At 36.1% G+C, this 18,462-nt stretch overlaps 1 protein-coding gene and 1 pseudogene across 4 annotated transcripts; one reads left to right on the top strand and one right to left on the bottom strand.

Moving 5' to 3' along the window:
• Window positions 1–2,511: 2,511 nt before the first annotated feature.
• On the bottom strand, window positions 2,512–9,537 carry LOC107797210 (preprotein translocase subunit SECY, chloroplastic-like; annotated as a pseudogene).
• Window positions 9,538–11,782: 2,245 nt separating this feature from the next.
• LOC107797212 (adenylosuccinate lyase-like) lies at window positions 11,783–18,178 on the top strand. 4 transcript variants are annotated; one of them, XR_012694683.1, is made up of 12 exons: window positions 11,784–12,039; window positions 13,217–13,369; window positions 13,491–13,706; window positions 13,851–14,033; window positions 14,421–14,642; window positions 15,165–15,281; window positions 15,364–15,507; window positions 15,674–15,775; window positions 15,922–16,017; window positions 16,188–16,256; window positions 16,524–16,900; window positions 17,656–18,178. XR_012694683.1 is itself a non-coding variant. In NM_001325629.1 (11 exons), exons 1-10 carry the CDS (start codon window positions 11,842–11,844, stop codon window positions 16,746–16,748), a joined length of 1,629 nt encoding a protein of 542 aa, NP_001312558.1. In that variant the 5' UTR covers window positions 11,806–11,841; the 3' UTR covers window positions 16,749–16,900; window positions 17,656–18,168. The 4 variants fall into 4 exon arrangements, 2 of the variants coding, with proteins under 2 accessions (XP_075077001.1, NP_001312558.1); NM_001325629.1 differs by lacking the exon at window positions 15,922–16,017 and having other exon boundaries at window positions 11,806–12,039; window positions 17,656–18,168; XR_012694682.1 differs by lacking the exons at window positions 11,784–12,039; window positions 15,922–16,017 and adding an exon at window positions 12,403–12,517.
• Window positions 18,179–18,462: the final 284 nt, after the last annotated feature.

Genomic DNA, 18,462 nt, shown 5'->3' with positions numbered 1-18,462 from the left:
TTTTTTTGGTGGTCCTTTGTCTCAGGCTACTCTGTGTTATGCTTATACAATTATTCCAATTATTTATACTAACTAGTTATGTTGGGGTTATAATGTCGGGGTCATTTTATGGGATTAATAATAATGTATGGATTCGAATGATAATGAAGCTTGCCATTTTGGTTATTTGGACGAATCCGATTGGGCTGGCCTTTTTGCTAGCTTTTTCATTATGCTGGTTCAGCTACTGCATATGCTTGAAATATGAAACCCATTGGTAGGTAAAACTATGGGATTCTCTATCTTCTCATGGTAGATAATCGATCGTCTTTTATTTGGAGAGTGAATAGTTTTTATAAGTCAAGTCAATAATAATAGAACTGGAGGAGTGAAAGAAACCCTCTAACAAGAGGATTTAAGCTGCTAACTCTAAAAGATTTGCTATCGAATACTTTCAAAGACAATGCCCAGATCGTTACGCTTTTCGTGAGGGTTGGAACTTACCTGACAAGAAATTTCGCTACCATAGGACCGTCATAGTTACAACTGTTGTTTAGGGGGGTTGCGGTCACCTGCTCCCCTATCATCAGGTGCCAACTTCCTTGACCTTCCGGCACTGGGCAGGCGTCAGTCCCAATACATGGCTTTACAACTTTGTGGAGACTTCTGTTTTTGGTATACAATCGCCCAAGTTTGTTATGAAGTGAATAATAATACATAGAATATTATGCAAGGATTACCTACCATATTGTTAATACATGTATTCGTATTTCAAATTTCATTCCGCATAAAATAATATTATAAACTTCTGCATAATTCAATACGGAATGTTGCATTAGCTATGCGAGGATTATTTTTTTCTTATATGACCAACCAAATGATGCATTAGTTATGTAAGAAATGTCTTTTCCTAATCCTTCAACCAAACGATCCACTATTATCAACCTTTAATTAATCCAAGCCAAATAAGCCTTGAAAATCAAGTTTCTTTTTGTTTCAGGCTAGGAATGGCAGTTTTGAAAGAATAATTATGTCCTTACTTGAGTTGTCTTAGATCTATTTTTGCAGTTGCATTTGTCAAAATCCATCCCTACAATGTAAATTGAAGACAAGTTCTCTCTTCTTTTGCTATTGATAATGGCAGTGGAAAACAAAAACTAGAAAGCACCTTCATGAGATAGTTAATTACAATTTAGCGTCAACAAGGACAGCCCCGGGTACTAAGCTCCTTATCTTGAATTTCTACCAGAGGCTGTTTTCGCGGCAATTTTTATCGTTGCATCAAAACTCTCCTTTAATTTCTAGTGTCAAATATAATAGCAAATTTAAGGTGACCAAGATTTTTTTTTTTTTTTTTTTTACTTTTTCGTGATGTATGACATATATCTATTTTTTTTCCTTTTTCAATATTTTGTTACCACCCATAGTTACCACCTTTGCCAATGGAAACAAAACCATGACCAAAAGAGTTGATCAAGGTTCTATTAGTTCATCAATGACTCATAACTATATCCTATTTATTCATAATACCTACTAAACCCAGGGGCGGATTTACATTGTACTGATGGGTTCACGTGAACCCGTGTTCTTCGACAAAAATTGTGTATATTATATGTATAATTTGTATAATTTGTCTAAATACTACATTTGTGAACCCATGGTTAGAATTGTTCTGTTGGTTCACTAGTTAAGTAGTTGCAATTTTTCCCTAAGGACCATTGATTGATCCTTATTGAGCTCATTTATTCTATATTTTTTATACTTCAAACTAGTGGTGAACCCATCCTCTAAGAATCCTAAGTTTGCCCCTGACTAAACCTTATACCAATCAACAAGCTTACTTAGTCACTTTACTATTCCCTATCCCTTAGTAATCAATTTGCTTTCCTCTTAAGTCAGCTTATTAGGGCAGCTCGGTGCACTAAATTCCCGCTATGCGCAGAATCCAGAAAAAGGTCGGACCACAAGGCTCTATCTTAAGTCAGCTTATGCAGCGCGAATTTGAATTAGATGGAACAATAAATTTCAAATACCGAAAGGCGTGAATCACAATTCCTTTACTATCTCTTTACACTGCTCATCTCAGATGCATAAGCAACTACTTATTTTCTTGAAAGGTTTAGAGAAAAAATGTGCACCTGAACTTAACAAATCATTTATCAGTTGTCACATACTCCAATATAAACTTTTTTGAGACTAAGGGGTCATTTGGTTGAGAAACAAGTTATCTCAGGATTATCCCGGGATTGTTATATCACCCTCTCATAGGGATAAAAATAACATTACAATCCTGGAATTAGCTATACCACGATTTTATCCCAACCAAACATGGGATAAACTCATCACAAATTTAATCCCGGAGTTAATTATCCTTTATCCCTCATACCAAACGAGCCCTTAGGTTTCACAATTTCCCTCAATTTATTTTTCAGAAAAATGATGAGCTCCCATGTATAATCCAGGTAACTTTATTATTACAAATAAAAGAGAAACTTGGTGAAAGAATCAAAGCTGAACTTTCAAGTGAGATAATTTGAAAAGGGAAATTAACTAAAACAAAAAGTAAAACACAAAAAAGATGGCAGTTTTGTGCCTGCATTTTACACAGATCTAAGAAACATGTACATCTAAGTTGTTAATACAGAGACTACTAGAATACATTGATTAAGAAAAGTAGGAGGCAGGTGAACCAAAAGTAGATGCTCTCGCGTCCGAATCAAACATAATGAACTAGTTTGTATTCCGGCTTTTATGTTTTCTTTATGTATTACAAGCTTATTTCTCCAGCTTTAACCAGATGCCGCGAATCAATATTTATTATCAATGTCGTAAAACTCTATGTTCTTGTACTTTTGAGATATAATCTCTGCTTGCACTTTCCTTGCAGTGTCTGTAGCACAACCAACGAGAATGAGCACTGACGTCCCTGCAAAGCCCCGGAAAGCAGTGAGGTGTGTTGCTTGTTCAATCACAGCAGGGCCAGCAGCAAGAACCGCCAAGAATGCAGAACCAAGAACTGATATCCGACTGAGCACCTGTAAATAGATCCCCATTTCAAGGCATAAATCAAATGACAAAACACTTTCCTCTTTAAACCTTTAATAAGATTAACAGGTGCAGCCATTCATATGGTATATATGCACATCAATTACTTACCTATTCTAGAGGATTACGTACAGGAAAAGGGACGCTATCCTTTACTAGAAAAGAAAGGGAGAAGTAAGTGAAATCTCACTACCAAAGAGATTGGTGGGATGGATAGTATCCCTCCACCTTAACCAAAGATCTCTGCTTCGAGCTTTGAGAATGGAGAAACTCCGGGTAGAGAGCGCTTCCCCATTCAATGGGCGTTATGCGGCACACATTCAGATTAATCGGATTAGTGGTTTCAAACAAAGGATGGTTTAAACCAAAAAAGAACCCGTAAATCCAAATCATCTCGTCAAATACATCTTGCTGAAACAGGATGGGCGGACTCCAATCAAGAGACGGAGATAGGGTTGCTAATCTAACTATTAAAGGTAATATATGTGAACCTCAGACAAGGTATTTGAGTTGTATCTCCAAATTAACCTGGATAAGTGTGGGAGGTGACTAACGAAGAGGTGGATGATATACCTTATCTGCCATTATGCGATTCAACTAAAACAACATACCCAGTGTGATCCCACAAGTGAGGTCTTGGGAGGGTGGTATCTACACAAACCTTACCCCTACGTTGTGTGAGGTAGAGAGGTTGTTCCAATAGAACCTCATGCGGTTGTAGTATTAAAAATCTGCATACAAGTATTACTGATGCAACAAGGAGAAGTTATACAGGCTATTGACCTTTCCCAATACAGTCACTAAGGGAATTTATACAGGTTGTTGATGTTTCCTGATAAAGTGACTGTTTACGTACTTTTGACATCAAAATGGCAGGGATTCTCTGGAGGAAATAAGATAGTTTCTAAGTCAGATAAATAGCTAAATCGATTCCTTCGGTAGACTGAGGTCTTAATTTGAAATATTTGTAACTTCGTTATACTGAGTCCATAGATTTTCCAATACACCTTACTGAAGTAATGATATTGAGCGGTCAATTCATTCTCTTCCCCCCAAAAAAGAATAAGTTTTGCTCATTTTCAGATCAAAAGAGTACAGAAGTTTATGATTTTGTCGTTCATTTCATATATCATTATTTTTCCATAGAAGCAGTAATAAATCTATGGTATTAATGGGACACGCAAACCTTTTGTATCAAAATTTTATGATTTGAGCCCAGAAGTATATCAGGCTTGAGGAGATAGGGTCTCTCATGTTGCATAAACTCGCGTGCACTCATGTATATCCCCTTATGGGCGCATTCAACTTTCACCAAGTCTCACTATACGGCGAAAGAGTTATGTGAAATAACAATACTCATTTACCACGTCATACCACTTCAACATGTGTTAACATATGGGTCTTCAATTTTCCCTGGAGCTTTTTCTTTCTTTCTTATTGTTTTTCCTTATCTTCGCTGATCGCTGTGAATTTTCCAGAGATCTTTGTAACTATCGTGAATTATTAACTATTGCAATTTCTAGTACTTTTGTGTAGTTTTGCAAATACGTATATTTACTTCAAAACTTTGAAAAATGTATGTCCGAATTCCCACCGAAAATTAGGTGCTTTGACCCTTGCTCTCCAAACCTATTCATATAAAATGGGACGGATGAAGTATATCTTATATAAACATATAAATAAATTTACGGTTTTCTGATATCTCCACTAAAACACTGAACATGCCTAATGTCACTATAAGAAAGAGCCTACATCCTGCAAACAAAAACAACATAGCCAGTGATTTCCCACAAGTGAGGTCTGGGAAGGGCAGTGTGTACGCAGACCCCTACCCTGGGGGCAGAGAGGCTGTTTCTGGTAGACCCTCGGCTAATAGGAGCCTACGTCCTGCAAGGCTAATAATAGAGAGGTCTGTAGTTTCTTAGTACAATAACAACTGAGTAATATAAAAGTTGCAGGGACAATTTCACATTACATGTACCAGGTCACTTATTTATCCCTGTTATGAAATGATGGGCGAAGAGCTATATTCAAGAGTCAAGATAGGCATTAAGCAGAACGAGAATATGTTTTTTTTGGGGGATTTTTGTGAAATTAAGCAGAAAGAGAATGTGATTATCAATGAAACCAAAGAAGGCAATAATACCGTCTTGATGAATGCCACTGTGCTTTTACCCGGTCGAACAAGTGGGATTGATGCACCTTGTCGCTTCAATTGTTCGTTGACATCATCGGGGTCCAATTGCAGGAATGTATAATAGTAATTGAAGAAGGCAATCAATAAAACGTTTGTGGGAGATAGTAAGAACCTACAAAGGAATATCTATTTAGTCAAAAGCCCTCAAAAGTCAAAATATTATAAAGTGAAAATAAGTCCACACATGCACAAAGAGAAAGAAATGCACTGTCAGCAATCTTTTATGCTGAAAACACAACCACCATTTTTTTATCTTTTACCTTGCGATCCAAAATGACGGTCACCACAATCTCTTTGGAGAGAAGAGTTGGAATATAAACCCACGTAAAATTAAATATTCCTACGTTGTGCAAGGTTTTAAAAAGCATACTCTACCTATTCCATCTTAGGCAAGTCACTTTCCGGCCTCTATTTGCTCTATCTTCTACGTACCACTAACTCAAAAGTATTGCAGGTTTTACAAGATTAAACCTCTTCGTTTAAGGATAGTCGTCAATTTGTTTCAAAACTTTAGTACATCAGGACATGAATTGAATATGCACTATAAGTTCAAAGGCAGTCGAGTTTAAGGCACAAGCTTTATTCAGTGAAAGTGCACGTGAAGTGAGGAAACTGCACTATCTTTTACTTACCTCCAGGGTTTAAACCTGCTGCAGCCTTCCTCAGGAAACCGACACCAGTGAAACGTGCCAGAGTGCCAGGAAGGGCTAGTGATGATGTAGAGAAAATAATCGGCATTACTCCTGTACTGTTCACCTGCTCATTGTAACTATAATCGTAAGTTGTATCTAAGAAGGATCATAATTTACTAATTGCAAAAGAACTTCACAGCACGCTTCCATCACAAATATAGGATTAATGTGAAATAATGGGTCCCCTTGTCCCTAAGCCGATGTGGAAACTCAACACCCCTTCGCACACCTAATTTTGCCAACTGGAGCGTGACCAATATAATATGGGGGCCAACATCAGTGAAACAAAGAATTGGGATGAGTCCGGCTCTAATACCAATACCATATTGAATTGTGTGACCATCTTATCTAAAAGCTTAAGGTGTTAGAGAAAGCACACTTTTATTTACTTAGTCTCTTCAACGTGCCCCTCACGTGCAGGCTTCATTAATTTTTTTTCATTGGCTGCATTTTTTTTTGTAATAGATGGCAGTGAGACTCGGACCCAAGACCTTTGCCTGCTCTGATTGATAAAGAAATGAACCTTAGGCCTAACTCAACCGAAAAAGCTAGTTTATGAGGTGAAGATTGCTTAAGCCATATAAAGCGGCCAAGTCCCCCATCCCTTAGCCGATGTGGGAGACTCAACACTACTTATCGCATGACTAACCACTCATGAAACAGCAGGAAATTTAAAATCAATAGCTAAGTAATTTCTTCCACAGGGAAACAGATTTCAACCCTCACTCTTCTCATCCAAAGAAGAGTTGATGGCCCACTCTTATTTAGCAGCACAAGCCTTCAAAACAAACTAATGAAACAAGAGAAAGAAGGATACTAACTTTAAATGGTAAGTATGCAGATTTTTGAAGTCTTCCTCCTGTTCTGCCACTATACCTTGACGCATAATTTAGCGGAATTTTCCTCTCTGCTTCCTGAAAACCTTGGTTGAGAACACTGTTAGCAATTTTTCCCTCAACGGCATGACAAGAAATTAAATGCTAAGTAACCTAGACATAGGAACATACCTGTACATATACAATGCTAAGGACTAGCAAGAAGAACGAGACTAGGATGCCAACGAGCCCAACATAATTGCCATCTTGATATGCCTGTGCAACTGTCCTACCAAAGGATGCTGGCAAGTAGGATATGATATTTGTAAAGATCAAAAGGGATGTACCGTTTCCAAGTTTTCAATCAGTGATTCGCTCCCCAATATATGTCGTAAATACGGAGCCGAGACTCAAGAGAACAATAGAAGAAATTGCCCACTGGGTACTGAAGTCATTGACATAAGGACGAAGGAATAATACTTGGCCAATTGCCTGCCGCAGAAATCAAAGATAAGCGTAATTTGCCAAATTGACTCTGTATTTATGCATGAACTACAATTCCTCAATTACAATGTACAAGTGAGAATCAAACTGAAGCAAACTACTAATACTCAATTGTGCACGAAATATCTCATATAGAGAATGCTTCTTCATTCAATTAATACTCCTAGGTTTCATCTAATGTGGCGGTGTTTGACTAAGTACATAATTTAAGAAAGAAAGTACGACTTTTATAACTTGTGGACTTAAACATGCCATGATATTTCATTGGCTATAAAAGATTGTCATTAAGGGTAAAATAAAACTTTAAAGTTAATTTCTTTTCAAATATAAATAAGTGTCATCCTTTTTGTCACAAGCTAAAAAGGAAAGAGTGTCACATAAAATGGAACATGGAAAGCAGAGGCGAATCCAGGATTTAAGCTCTATGGGTTCATATCTACTATTTCTTGCAATTTTAGTGAACTTTTAGACATAAATTTATGCTTCGCGTCCAAAGTACTGTGTTCAAATGAAATTCGGTACCGATGCGTTGCATCCGACACTGAGGGAGAATATCAGTTTTTCTAGGAAAAACAATATTACCTGTACTACGGCAAATCCAACGGAAGCATAGCGAGTGTACTGAAGCACTTTCTTTCTTCCAGCTTCACCTTCTTTTTTCTGAAGGTCTTGCAACTTGGGGTAGATTTGAGCAAGAAGTTGAAACACAATTTGTGCATTGATGAAGGGAACAATACCTAGCGAACATATTCCAAGGCGACCTATGCCTCCACCAGAAAAGGAATCCAAAGTGCTTAATATACTATTCTCATCTAAATTGCCAACAAAGGCCTCCCGATTTACTCCACCAAGCGGTATATAGATTCCGAGTCGTGACAAAGCCAAAAAGCCCAATAGCTTTAAAAATTTTCCTGGTAGTGGGCCTTTGAAGAAGTCACCAAAATCAATGCTAGTATCTTCAATGGCAGCTGTCAGTGACAAGAAACCCTAACCAAAGGCTAAGATATGCGAGTGTAATCAACAACATAAAAACTCAATATCGTAAATAGATAGCCTACCTGCGAACCCTCGAGCTGATGAAGTTTTGTCTTTCCTAGTATTTGAGGAGCTTTCAAATGTCTCAAAGAAAAAGCTCACCAAATCATCCCATGACGATTTACCTGAATTGATACCCAACGGATCAAATACTGAACTATCACAGCTGGAGAAAGAGGATAACAGTCAGAAAGAAGAAAACACTAAAGATTATGGAAATTGTTGCAAAAATAATTAAATTAATGAAAGCATGTAATGCACTTAGTAAGTCAGGAATTAGGCGAACTTCGTCCATTGTAAAATAAAAGAAACTATTTAATCACATTATTCTACTGCAAATAAACAGGCTTACAAGTTCCATCCTAGCAATAGCACCATTGTACAATTTGTCTAAAACAAACCAACATCAAGATTTGGGAATTATTTTCAGGGAAAACTAATTCAAGACAGTATTTCAAACTCAACATGAATTAAATAATACAATCCTAGAAAAAACAAAAAGCAACACGGAAGTCTTAAATTCCATGAAATTAGAAGCTCTAAACAGGAATTATCACAAGAAACAATCAGAAAGTTCAGGACTTTTTTCGAAAAACAAATGAATTAAATGAAATTAAGTACTATAACCCCAGATAAAGTAAGTAAACAATCAATAGTTGTTTCCTATAACCGTGATGTCCGGGCCAGCTTGCACGTAACTAATTAATTACATGGTATACCTGCTGCCTTCAACCATCACACGTACCACATTACAACAAACAGTGAGAAAGTTCAAGTCTTTATCTTGACAACATATTTTACGAATAAATTAGAAGTTCTAAACAAGACCCATTACAGCAACCAGTGAGAAAGTTCCAATCTTTATCTTCAAACCATATATCAAATTGAAATATTTATCAAAATTGAGTAAAATTCAAAGCATATAAAAGCAAAAAGAACAAAAGGGTATATTTTAATTTCAAGAATTTGTACCTATTTGTGGAGTGAAGAAGGCCAAGATTCCATGTTGGGGGAGAGGTATTAGTGGATTTTCTATTGAAACTGAGGCTGCTAACTTTACAAATTGGAGTGAACCTATTTACCTTTAGAGAGTGTAGCTGCTTGGAATTATTATTATTAGTAGAAATGAGAGAATTGAAGAGCAGAGAAGAAGAAGAAGTAGTAGCAACTTCTCTGACTGTTATCAACATTATTATCCTCACACAGACACACACTCCTTTTCTTTTTCTATACCTTGTATCTTGGATTATATTTATGGATATATTAGAAGCTGTTGTAGTTTGAAGGGTAGTACGACTTTATTTTATCAGCTGTTTCTTAGTTATATAGTTTGTTGATGATCATTTAGGTCCCTATAGTTTAGAAATATTGGTTTTAGGCTTATCTAGTTTTGATAAAATTGGAATTCACCCATCAGTTTTTTACTCTCCAAAAAATTATCTTAAATCAAGTTATTTGAAATATAACTTTTATTGATTGATTACAATACTTATTTTAAACTAATTAAAGATCACCTCAAACGTTGTTTTAAATGTCAAAACCCTCCTAACTTAAATGCTACTACAACTTTTCTTCTCTCACCTCTAGAGATATGGTGAATGAAAGACATTACTCCCCTTACAGCTTGTTTGGATGGTTGTTACCCGTAGTATTGTAATGTTACTTTAAATATAATTTTTATTTTGATTGTTATTTAAATTTTATTATACATATCGTTAAAAGTGTCACTTAATATAATAATGAATTTGGTATGACGACGTTGTTACCTTACTTTTTTCTCTTATCTTGCCTCTTCCTTGTTATTAAATAATCACATTTTATCCTACTTTTTTTAATAATAATAATTCTACTCTGTATCCTATTTTTTAAATAATATTGTAAGTTTATTCTTCATATTGTTAGTGTGTGACAAATGCTGATACGGTACAATATAATACAATACAATACGATATATCATGAAACAACATGTAACAACAATCCAAACAAGATGTTAGTTAAAAGTTTTTGGTTCCCTTATGAAAGTAATAAATAATAAACTTTCTATTATGGAGTGCCATGGACGGATTTACATGGACCCAAGCGGTGTCACGGGACATCGCTTCGTCGAAATTCTTTACTACATACATACATATATATAAGATAAAACCATTAAAAGTAACACCACTTGTATCGAAATAGCTCAATAGTCTAGCGGTTGATATCTTCAAGTTTGATGTAAAAGGTCTTTGGTTCAAACTCCCTTAGCTCCACAAAATATTTTTTGACATCGCTAGAAATCATGCACCAGTAATATGATGAATAAACTTGCAATATTATAAAGACAAATTATGAGATAATATATAAAAAGGTAGGGTAAATGATAAAATAAAATTATTTAATAATAATGAAGGGTGAGATTGAGAGAAAAACACAAAAAAATGACGTGACCACACCAAATGTCGTAACATAAAGTGACACATTTTATTGTTATGTAACGACGAATTTAATGATACGATACATTAAAATTTAAGTAACAATCAAAACAAACATTGTATTTAAAGTAATAATACGATACGATACAGCTGGTAACAACCATCCAAACAAGCTGTTAATGGTTGTTTGCAATAAGATTTTCTTTTTCACCTCACGTATTTTAAAGAAGATGACAAAATAGTCTCTTTGTTTGCGGGTAAGTTTAAAATAATTTTTTGAGTATTTTTGGTCCTTTAAATTTGTTAAAAATACATATTTGATAAAACATAGAGGACTAAAATTGGTTAAGGTACATTTTTGAAGAACTATTTAAATCAACCCCTAAATATAAGGGACTAGTTTTGACATTTTCTCACTGGTGGTTTAAGACCACGCTACCATAGTGCTAAAACCCTATACCTTTGACGCCACTCCTCTATTTTGCCATATTCCGACCACTCCAGCTAGGGGTGTTCATAAAAATCCGAAAAACCGAATCAAACCGACCAAAAAACCGATATTTTTTGGTTTGGTTTGGTTTGGTTTTGGTTTTGAAATTTAAAAACCGATCAAATTTGGTTTGGTTTGGTTTTGGTTTTAATCAAAAAAAAAATCGAACCAAACCGAATATAGGAGTAACTATTTTAAATTTATTATTACACTTATATATATATGTATACTTTTATACAAAATTTCAAAAATTTTATAGTAAATGTTAATCGTTTGCACTTTTAGAACAGTTCTTTACCTTTACATTCTAGTTTGATTGGTAGTTTTTTTTTGTTAAGTGTAAGAATCTATTCATGTTAAAAATAATATATTTTTAATTGAGTTCTTAAATTCAATTATCATCAATATATCTTGGTAAATAATAGATTTCTCAAAAGGCAATTGATTTGATAGTGTTACGTTGAAAATGTGTGTTTGGTAATGTATGTCTTATATTTAAGAAAAAACCGACAAATAACCGAAAAAATCGAAAAATCGACATAAACCGAATCGATAAAAAACCGACTTAATTGGTTTGGTTTGGTTCTAATATTTGAAAAATCCACAAAAGGGATCTCAAACGAACCATTAACACCCCTAACTCCAGCTATGGAGTTATAGCTTTAACAAAAAAATGGAACTAAGAACTTGTTTCAATTCTTCAAATATCAATCAAACAATGTTTTTATCAGTCCCCATTACCCAAAAATCCAATTTACTTCCAAATTCTTTGCTCAATCCCTTTAACTTTTCTTTCCCAACTATAAAAAACTGTTCTTGCAGAGCAATTGCTAAAGGGTCCATCGTTAGCTCCTTGAAAACTCAAGAAAAGGTTTTTTTTTTTTTTTTTTTTTTTGGGTTCCTTGTTTTTTAGATGAAATTTCAATGCTATTTACTCTACTTGACATTTCTATTTTTTTTTCTTCAAAAAAATATTCTTTTTATGCTTTTAGTTTTTGTGCTGGATTCTATGTTTAGCAAGCTTTTACTGAAGAATCTGGACGAAAAAACCATGCCCATGTATATATTTGTTAGTTACGATGTCAATGGGTATATTGGTATACGGGTACGTTTCTGCTTTTAGCAAATTGTTAAGTTCAGGCACTGGTGGGGTAAAATAGTTATTTCGATTTGGTGAAAATTAGTTTTCTATGGATGTTTGCTTGGCCTTTTTTTTTTCCTCCTTGGGCTGAGTGTCCTGGTGTCCAAGCTAGCTTGCTCGCACCTCATTCTACGGGTACCTGGCGACCCGCTACCTCTTACCAGGCGCGGATACTGGGTAAGTGTGTCCGCCAAAGCTTGGACAGATGGTAAGAAATCACTTAGTGTTCTTGCATCCCCACAGTTCATTGACCATTGTTGTGTTTTTCTTCATGTGCTTCTAGGAAACCTATGTCTCTTAAACTTTCTGCAGTTTATGGAAGAGACTAGTCAATTTGGTGTCTATAAGGGAATTGCATATTTGTAGATACTTATATCAACAGACTTTGTTTGGCTATCTTGTAGCATGTGCTCTATGGTAATTCTTTTTATAATGGTGATGTTCATGCCTGTTTGTGTGTACCTCAACTATTTCATTGGGTACCTCTTAACTCTTACCAACACAGGTATCGAGTAGCTTTGCCCACCAAAGCGTGGCCAGAGAGGAAGAAATCATCTAAAGTTCTTTTTCTCTGTTGGGATTTGAATTGTGGCCTTTCATAGTTTTCATCCCACTTCACTGGCAGTTAGGCTACACCTCGGGTAATTGATAATGTAAGAGTAGTATCACCTGCTCGAGTATGCTGCAATGTTAAGCACACTCATTACGGTACCTAAGGCATAAGGTTGCTCTTTGTATGTGCGTGACTGCTGTATGAGTGCCTTTTGACAAGTTCATATTTGGTGTACGGTGCATCAGTACTCAACTCATTTTCTTATTATTGTTTTCTGGAGCGATGGATCTTTTCTTTTCTTGCAGGGGTTGTTGTTATATGATTTATTGACATCATATCCTTTTAACTTCTCAGGTCAAAGGGATGTCTTCTGATCATTCTCAAGATCTAGAACTCTCAAGTTTATCAGCTCTATGCCCATTGGATGGACGTTATTGGGGTAAAGTCAAAGAATTGGCTCCTTTTATGAGCGAGTTTGGCTTAATTCGTTTACGCGTTTTGGTTGAGGTTGTTACTTTTTCCCCCTTGACCATCTGTCACTAAAGTCTAATTTCAAGATCATTTGCGTTTGGAATTTTTCAAAAAGATACAAAGTTCTACTAATCTGTTGATGTCTCTGTTTTGTCAGATTAAATGGTTGTTAAAAATGTCTCAAATACATGAAATCTCTGAAGTTCCAAACTTCTCTGAAGGAGCTCAGACATTTTTGCAAAACTTGATCGATGAATTTAGTATGAATGACGCCTTGGAAGTTAAGAAGATTGAGAGAGTCACGAACCATGATGTGAAAGCAGTTGAATACTTCTTGAAACAAAGATGTCAATCACATCCAGAGATAGTTAAGGTATGGATAAATCTCTGGCATATTTTACACGTTCATCTTCTTTCTAAGTAGGAAATTAGAGTTAAAGAGATTTATGTGAAAACTATCGACCCAAAATCTTTATGTGATGTAACTAACTCTGAATTTATCTTGTTTCTGTGGTAGGTGCTCGAGTTTTTTCACTTTGCTTGTACATCTGAGGACATCAACAATCTTGCCCATGCATTGATGCTAAAAGGAGCTTTGAACACGGTCATTTTGCCAGTCATGGATGAATTGACTAGAGCGATCTGTGACATGGCCACAAAATATTCTTCTGTTCCCATGCTTTCTCGCACCCACGGGCAGGTATAATTTTTTCCCCCATACATACTCTAGTTAGGTGTACTTTGAATAGGTTTTGATACGAGAAGCTTAACCTCTGAGAAAATGGTGGTCATCTACAGAGGCGTAGCCAGGATTTCAATTTTATAGGTTTTGGATTTTAGAATGATGACTTCAAGTGCTAATAATTGGGTTCTAAATTTAATATTTGTACATATTTTGATGAAACTTCTTAACACAAATGCACTACTTGAACAAAAGCTACCGGGTCCGGCCGAACCCGTAGAAGGGCTTCTAGCTCCGGCCTTGGTCATTCATATATATGCTTAGTGACTGCAAAATGTAGTTTGCTTCTTAATAATTTTTGAACACTTCTTTTCAAAGCATTGCTCATTCTTTTGCAACTTGTAGCCAGCTTCACCAACAACCCTTGGAAAGGAAATGGCAATTTTTGCTTATCGATTAAGCAGGGAAAGAAGGGAAATTTCTCAAATTGAGATGCTCGGGAAATTTGCTGGTGCTGTAGGAAATTACAATGCGCATGTAGCTGCATATCCTGAAGTAAACTGGCCACAAATTGCCGAGGAGTTTGTAATGTCACTTGGATTAAAATTCAATCCATATGTTCCTCAGGTTTGTTCTACAGATAAGTTCCTTTCGTTTCTTCAGCACTACATTAGTTTTACTGTGCCATTTCTTTAATTGTTTCTGTTGGATGCTGCATAATTCATTTCATAGTTGAGCTTTGTTCATTAGTTAGAGGGAGGTTTATAGCTGTTTTTGAGGCACTCCATCCGATTTAGTTTATATGATAGTATTTGACTAGGTACAGAGACTAAGAAAGAAAGACTTTTAAGACTTAAACCAAATATATATAACATACTAAAATAACCCACAAATCTTGTGGTCTTCGACATGGCACAATAAAACCATGTCATTTAGGCAAAATGAGAATGTTAAAATCAAAGAGTTTCCAAATATAGAAATGCATTGATCTTTTGGAAATGGACAATAAAGGAAACTTTGTGTTCGTACATAATGGAATGGAGGAACTATATATTAGAGTTCTGTATTCCTTCTGAATGAGTGCATAATTTTGCATTACCGAATTAGAACCTGTTCTTCAACTTCTGACTCGATTTCCTTGTAATGCAGATCGAAACTCATGACTATATGGCCAAGCTTTTTCACTCGATTGTCCAGTTTAACAACATTTTGGTTGATTTTGATAGAGACGTTTGGGGGTATATTTCTCTGGGTTACTTTAAGCAGGTGAGTGTCCAACATTTTGGATATCTTCTATTATTATTCTTTTGCCGGATAATGGAGTTCATAATTCTTTTATGCTCCATAGACAACTAAAGCTGGTGAAATTGGGTCCTCGACGATGCCTCACAAAGTAAATCCAATCGACTTTGAAAATAGTGAAGGCAATCTTGGAGTAGCTAATGGAAATCTATCCCATTTGAGCACTAAACTACCTATTTCGCGTTGGCAGGTATGTCTAATCCGGTCATATTTGTCTTTATCTTTATCTTGAGTGTAGCGAAGGCAAGACATATTTAGAGCATGATAGTTTGTAGGCTCTGTTGCTATTCTGATTGTTTCAGTTCCATCTATCTTGTTCGTAATTTTTCTCTAATCCAAATTTTGTCATTTTGTAGCGGGATTTGACAGATTCAACTGTTCTGAGAAACATGGGAGTAGGACTAGGACATTCTCTTCTTGCTTACAGAAGTGCACTACAGGGAATTCATAAGCTTCAGGTAAGCAGTACAAGTTGAAACTGCACGTCGTATAAGTTCCTTTCTTATCCTTTCTCCTGTATATCTCGAGATGCTTGGACAGCCAACTGCTATAAAATGTACATCTCCTATTTTCTCACATGACAATGAGTAAAATATGGATGCAGATAATTTGGAGAAGTTACTGTATTGGTAAAGTTGCTGCCATGTGACTAGGAGGTCACGGGTTCGAGCCGTGGAACAGCCTCTTGCACAAATGCAGGGTAAGACTGCGTACAATAGACCCTTGTGGTCTGGCCCTTCCCCGGACCCCGCGCATAGCGTGAGCTTAGTGCACCGGGCTGCCCTTACTGTACTGCGTTGCACATGTCCACGCACTCATGCTGAATTATCAATTTATTAATTTGTTCTGACTTATCGGTTTTTAATCTAGGTGAATGAAGCTGCTCTGAGTGAAGATTTAGATAAATGTTGGGAGGTTCTTGCTGAACCAATACAAACGGTATGCAGCTTTTGCTTTATCTGGACTCATTGTTAGTATTAGTCAACCTGCTGTGTGTATGCAATTGTTTTAGATTCCAAACTTGAGTTTCCCCTTATGATCGATGAAACATATTATAGTAGTAATGCTGATAGTGTTTGCTAGGATATGTTTCAAGAAATCTTCGAGCCCCGGCCCACTATTCTTGAGCCCCTCCAATGTTCCCGGCTTAATAGAACTTGATGAAATTTACAGAGTTTATTTGTTCTGTTTTTGTTTGGTGTTTAGGTGATGCGAAGGTATGGTGTGCCAGAGCCGTATGAGAAACTGAAGGCGTTAACCCGAGGAAGAACAGTGACCAAAGAAATTTGTAGAGATTTTATACAAAAATTGGACATACCGGCTGATGCGAAGACAGCTCTCTTGAACTTAACACCTCATACTTATATTGGAACAGCTGCAGATTTGGCTAAGAACATAAATGAGGCCATAAATCTAGAGAATGGAGCTTAACACCTCATACTTATATTGGAACAGCTGCAGATTTGGCTAAGAACATAAATGAGGCCATAAATCTAGAGAATGGAGCTCAAATCTTTTGAAATGAGAGCCGAGAACGTTCACAGCCCTTTGCATCGGTGGCGGATGGAGCATACAATCAACAGGTTCTACTGAATCCAACACTTTCAACAGAGAATATAGATCTTTTGTGAAAAATCACTAAGATTTCAAAAGAGTTTGATTTTTGAACCATTAGATTCAAAAGTGTAATGGGTTCCGCCATAAGAACTTAAATGTTGAACCCATCAAATTTAAATTTGGGATCCGTTTTACGCTGTATTATTTCCATACATGAGTGGTTATCGACGTGCTATACTCATTGGAGATATATGAAACTTTGTTCTACTTGTAACATCTTTAGTTTGTTTAATGCACTACAATGTAAAAGAACGTCGCAAAGTTTTCTTTTCCATTTTAGGTATTTCAAATCCCTCTCTGCCTGCACAAGGTAGGGTACGGCTGCGTACTTACTACCTTCACCACACTTATGGGATTATACGGAATTTTTGGTTGCTGTTGTTGTTTAGGTACTTCAAATCAACTATAGATTGTTGATTTGTTAATGTTGCTGATGCATCTCTTGCTCGTTTTTGGGCGAAACAAAAACAGGACTGTAAACCTTAAATATAATTTTGAGAAGATCAATCCTTTTGAATTATTTTAGCATCTATAGTGATTTCTTTTTGTTTTCCATCCAGTGTTACTCGTATTGAGGTTTTGACTAACTTGAATTTGCACCGTGTGAAGTGATAATAGGCTATATAGTTGTTATTTACACCATAATTGTCCATGCTTTGTTGTTGTTTTATAATGTAAGTTGCCAATAAAATGCTTTAATTAATGCTATTTGGTTTCGCAGGGAATATAAGATGCGAGGAAGCAACATGAAGTGTTTAGAGGCAATAACGTGAAGAAAACACCCACTCAAGAAGTACCCAAACACAAAAGAGCAAAAAGAGAAGGAACGCGGAGACAAAAAGGCCGAGCATACTCACCGCAGTCCGCGCCGCGATTGGAGTCAGTGTTCTCCGCGGTCGACGCGGCGGCCGCGGCGGCAGGTTCACAGTCCAGAAAGTTAAGGGGCCAAAGTGTCAATTCGGGAAAACTTTTGTAAAACCCTTATAAGATGTAGGAAACTCGCCCAAGAGAGGAGAGAGTTTATTTTGAGATTATTTTGGCAAGAAGAACAAGTGTGAGAGATCACCCAAAACATCATAGTTCTTATTCTCTTCTATTTTTTTTTTGCGATTTTCCATTATGAATATTTTCGTAGTTTATTCTTACGTTGTCATGAGTAGCTAAATGCTTTAATCTAAAGTTTTGGTGAAACCCGTTGGGGATGACTTGGTTGTTATATTAATATAGTTTGAATTGGTTGTTAATCTCTATTTGTTCATCTACGTTTTGATTGTGGTTAGTTGAAAGGTCCCTCAATTATCCGTTCCTATTTATTATGTATCTTCTTGAGAGAGAGTGCATATTTAGGTAGTTGTTTGAACAACATCACTCCCGGAGTATAGACGAGAGTCATAACCGAGGGTTTAGAGATTGAATTAGAGATAACGATACCTCGAGTGCAATCTAAAAGAACGGTAATGTGAATCTAGTTAGCGTAGCTTGAGAGAGTGCGTCTAGTAAATTATCATAATTGCTTGAGAGAGATTTA

This window comes from Nicotiana tabacum, chromosome 9, assembly GCF_000715075.1.
Source record: "Nicotiana tabacum cultivar K326 chromosome 9, ASM71507v2, whole genome shotgun sequence".
Taxonomy (NCBI): Eukaryota; Viridiplantae; Streptophyta; class Magnoliopsida; order Solanales; family Solanaceae; genus Nicotiana; species Nicotiana tabacum.
This window is presented reverse-complemented; position numbering and strand designations above follow the sequence as displayed.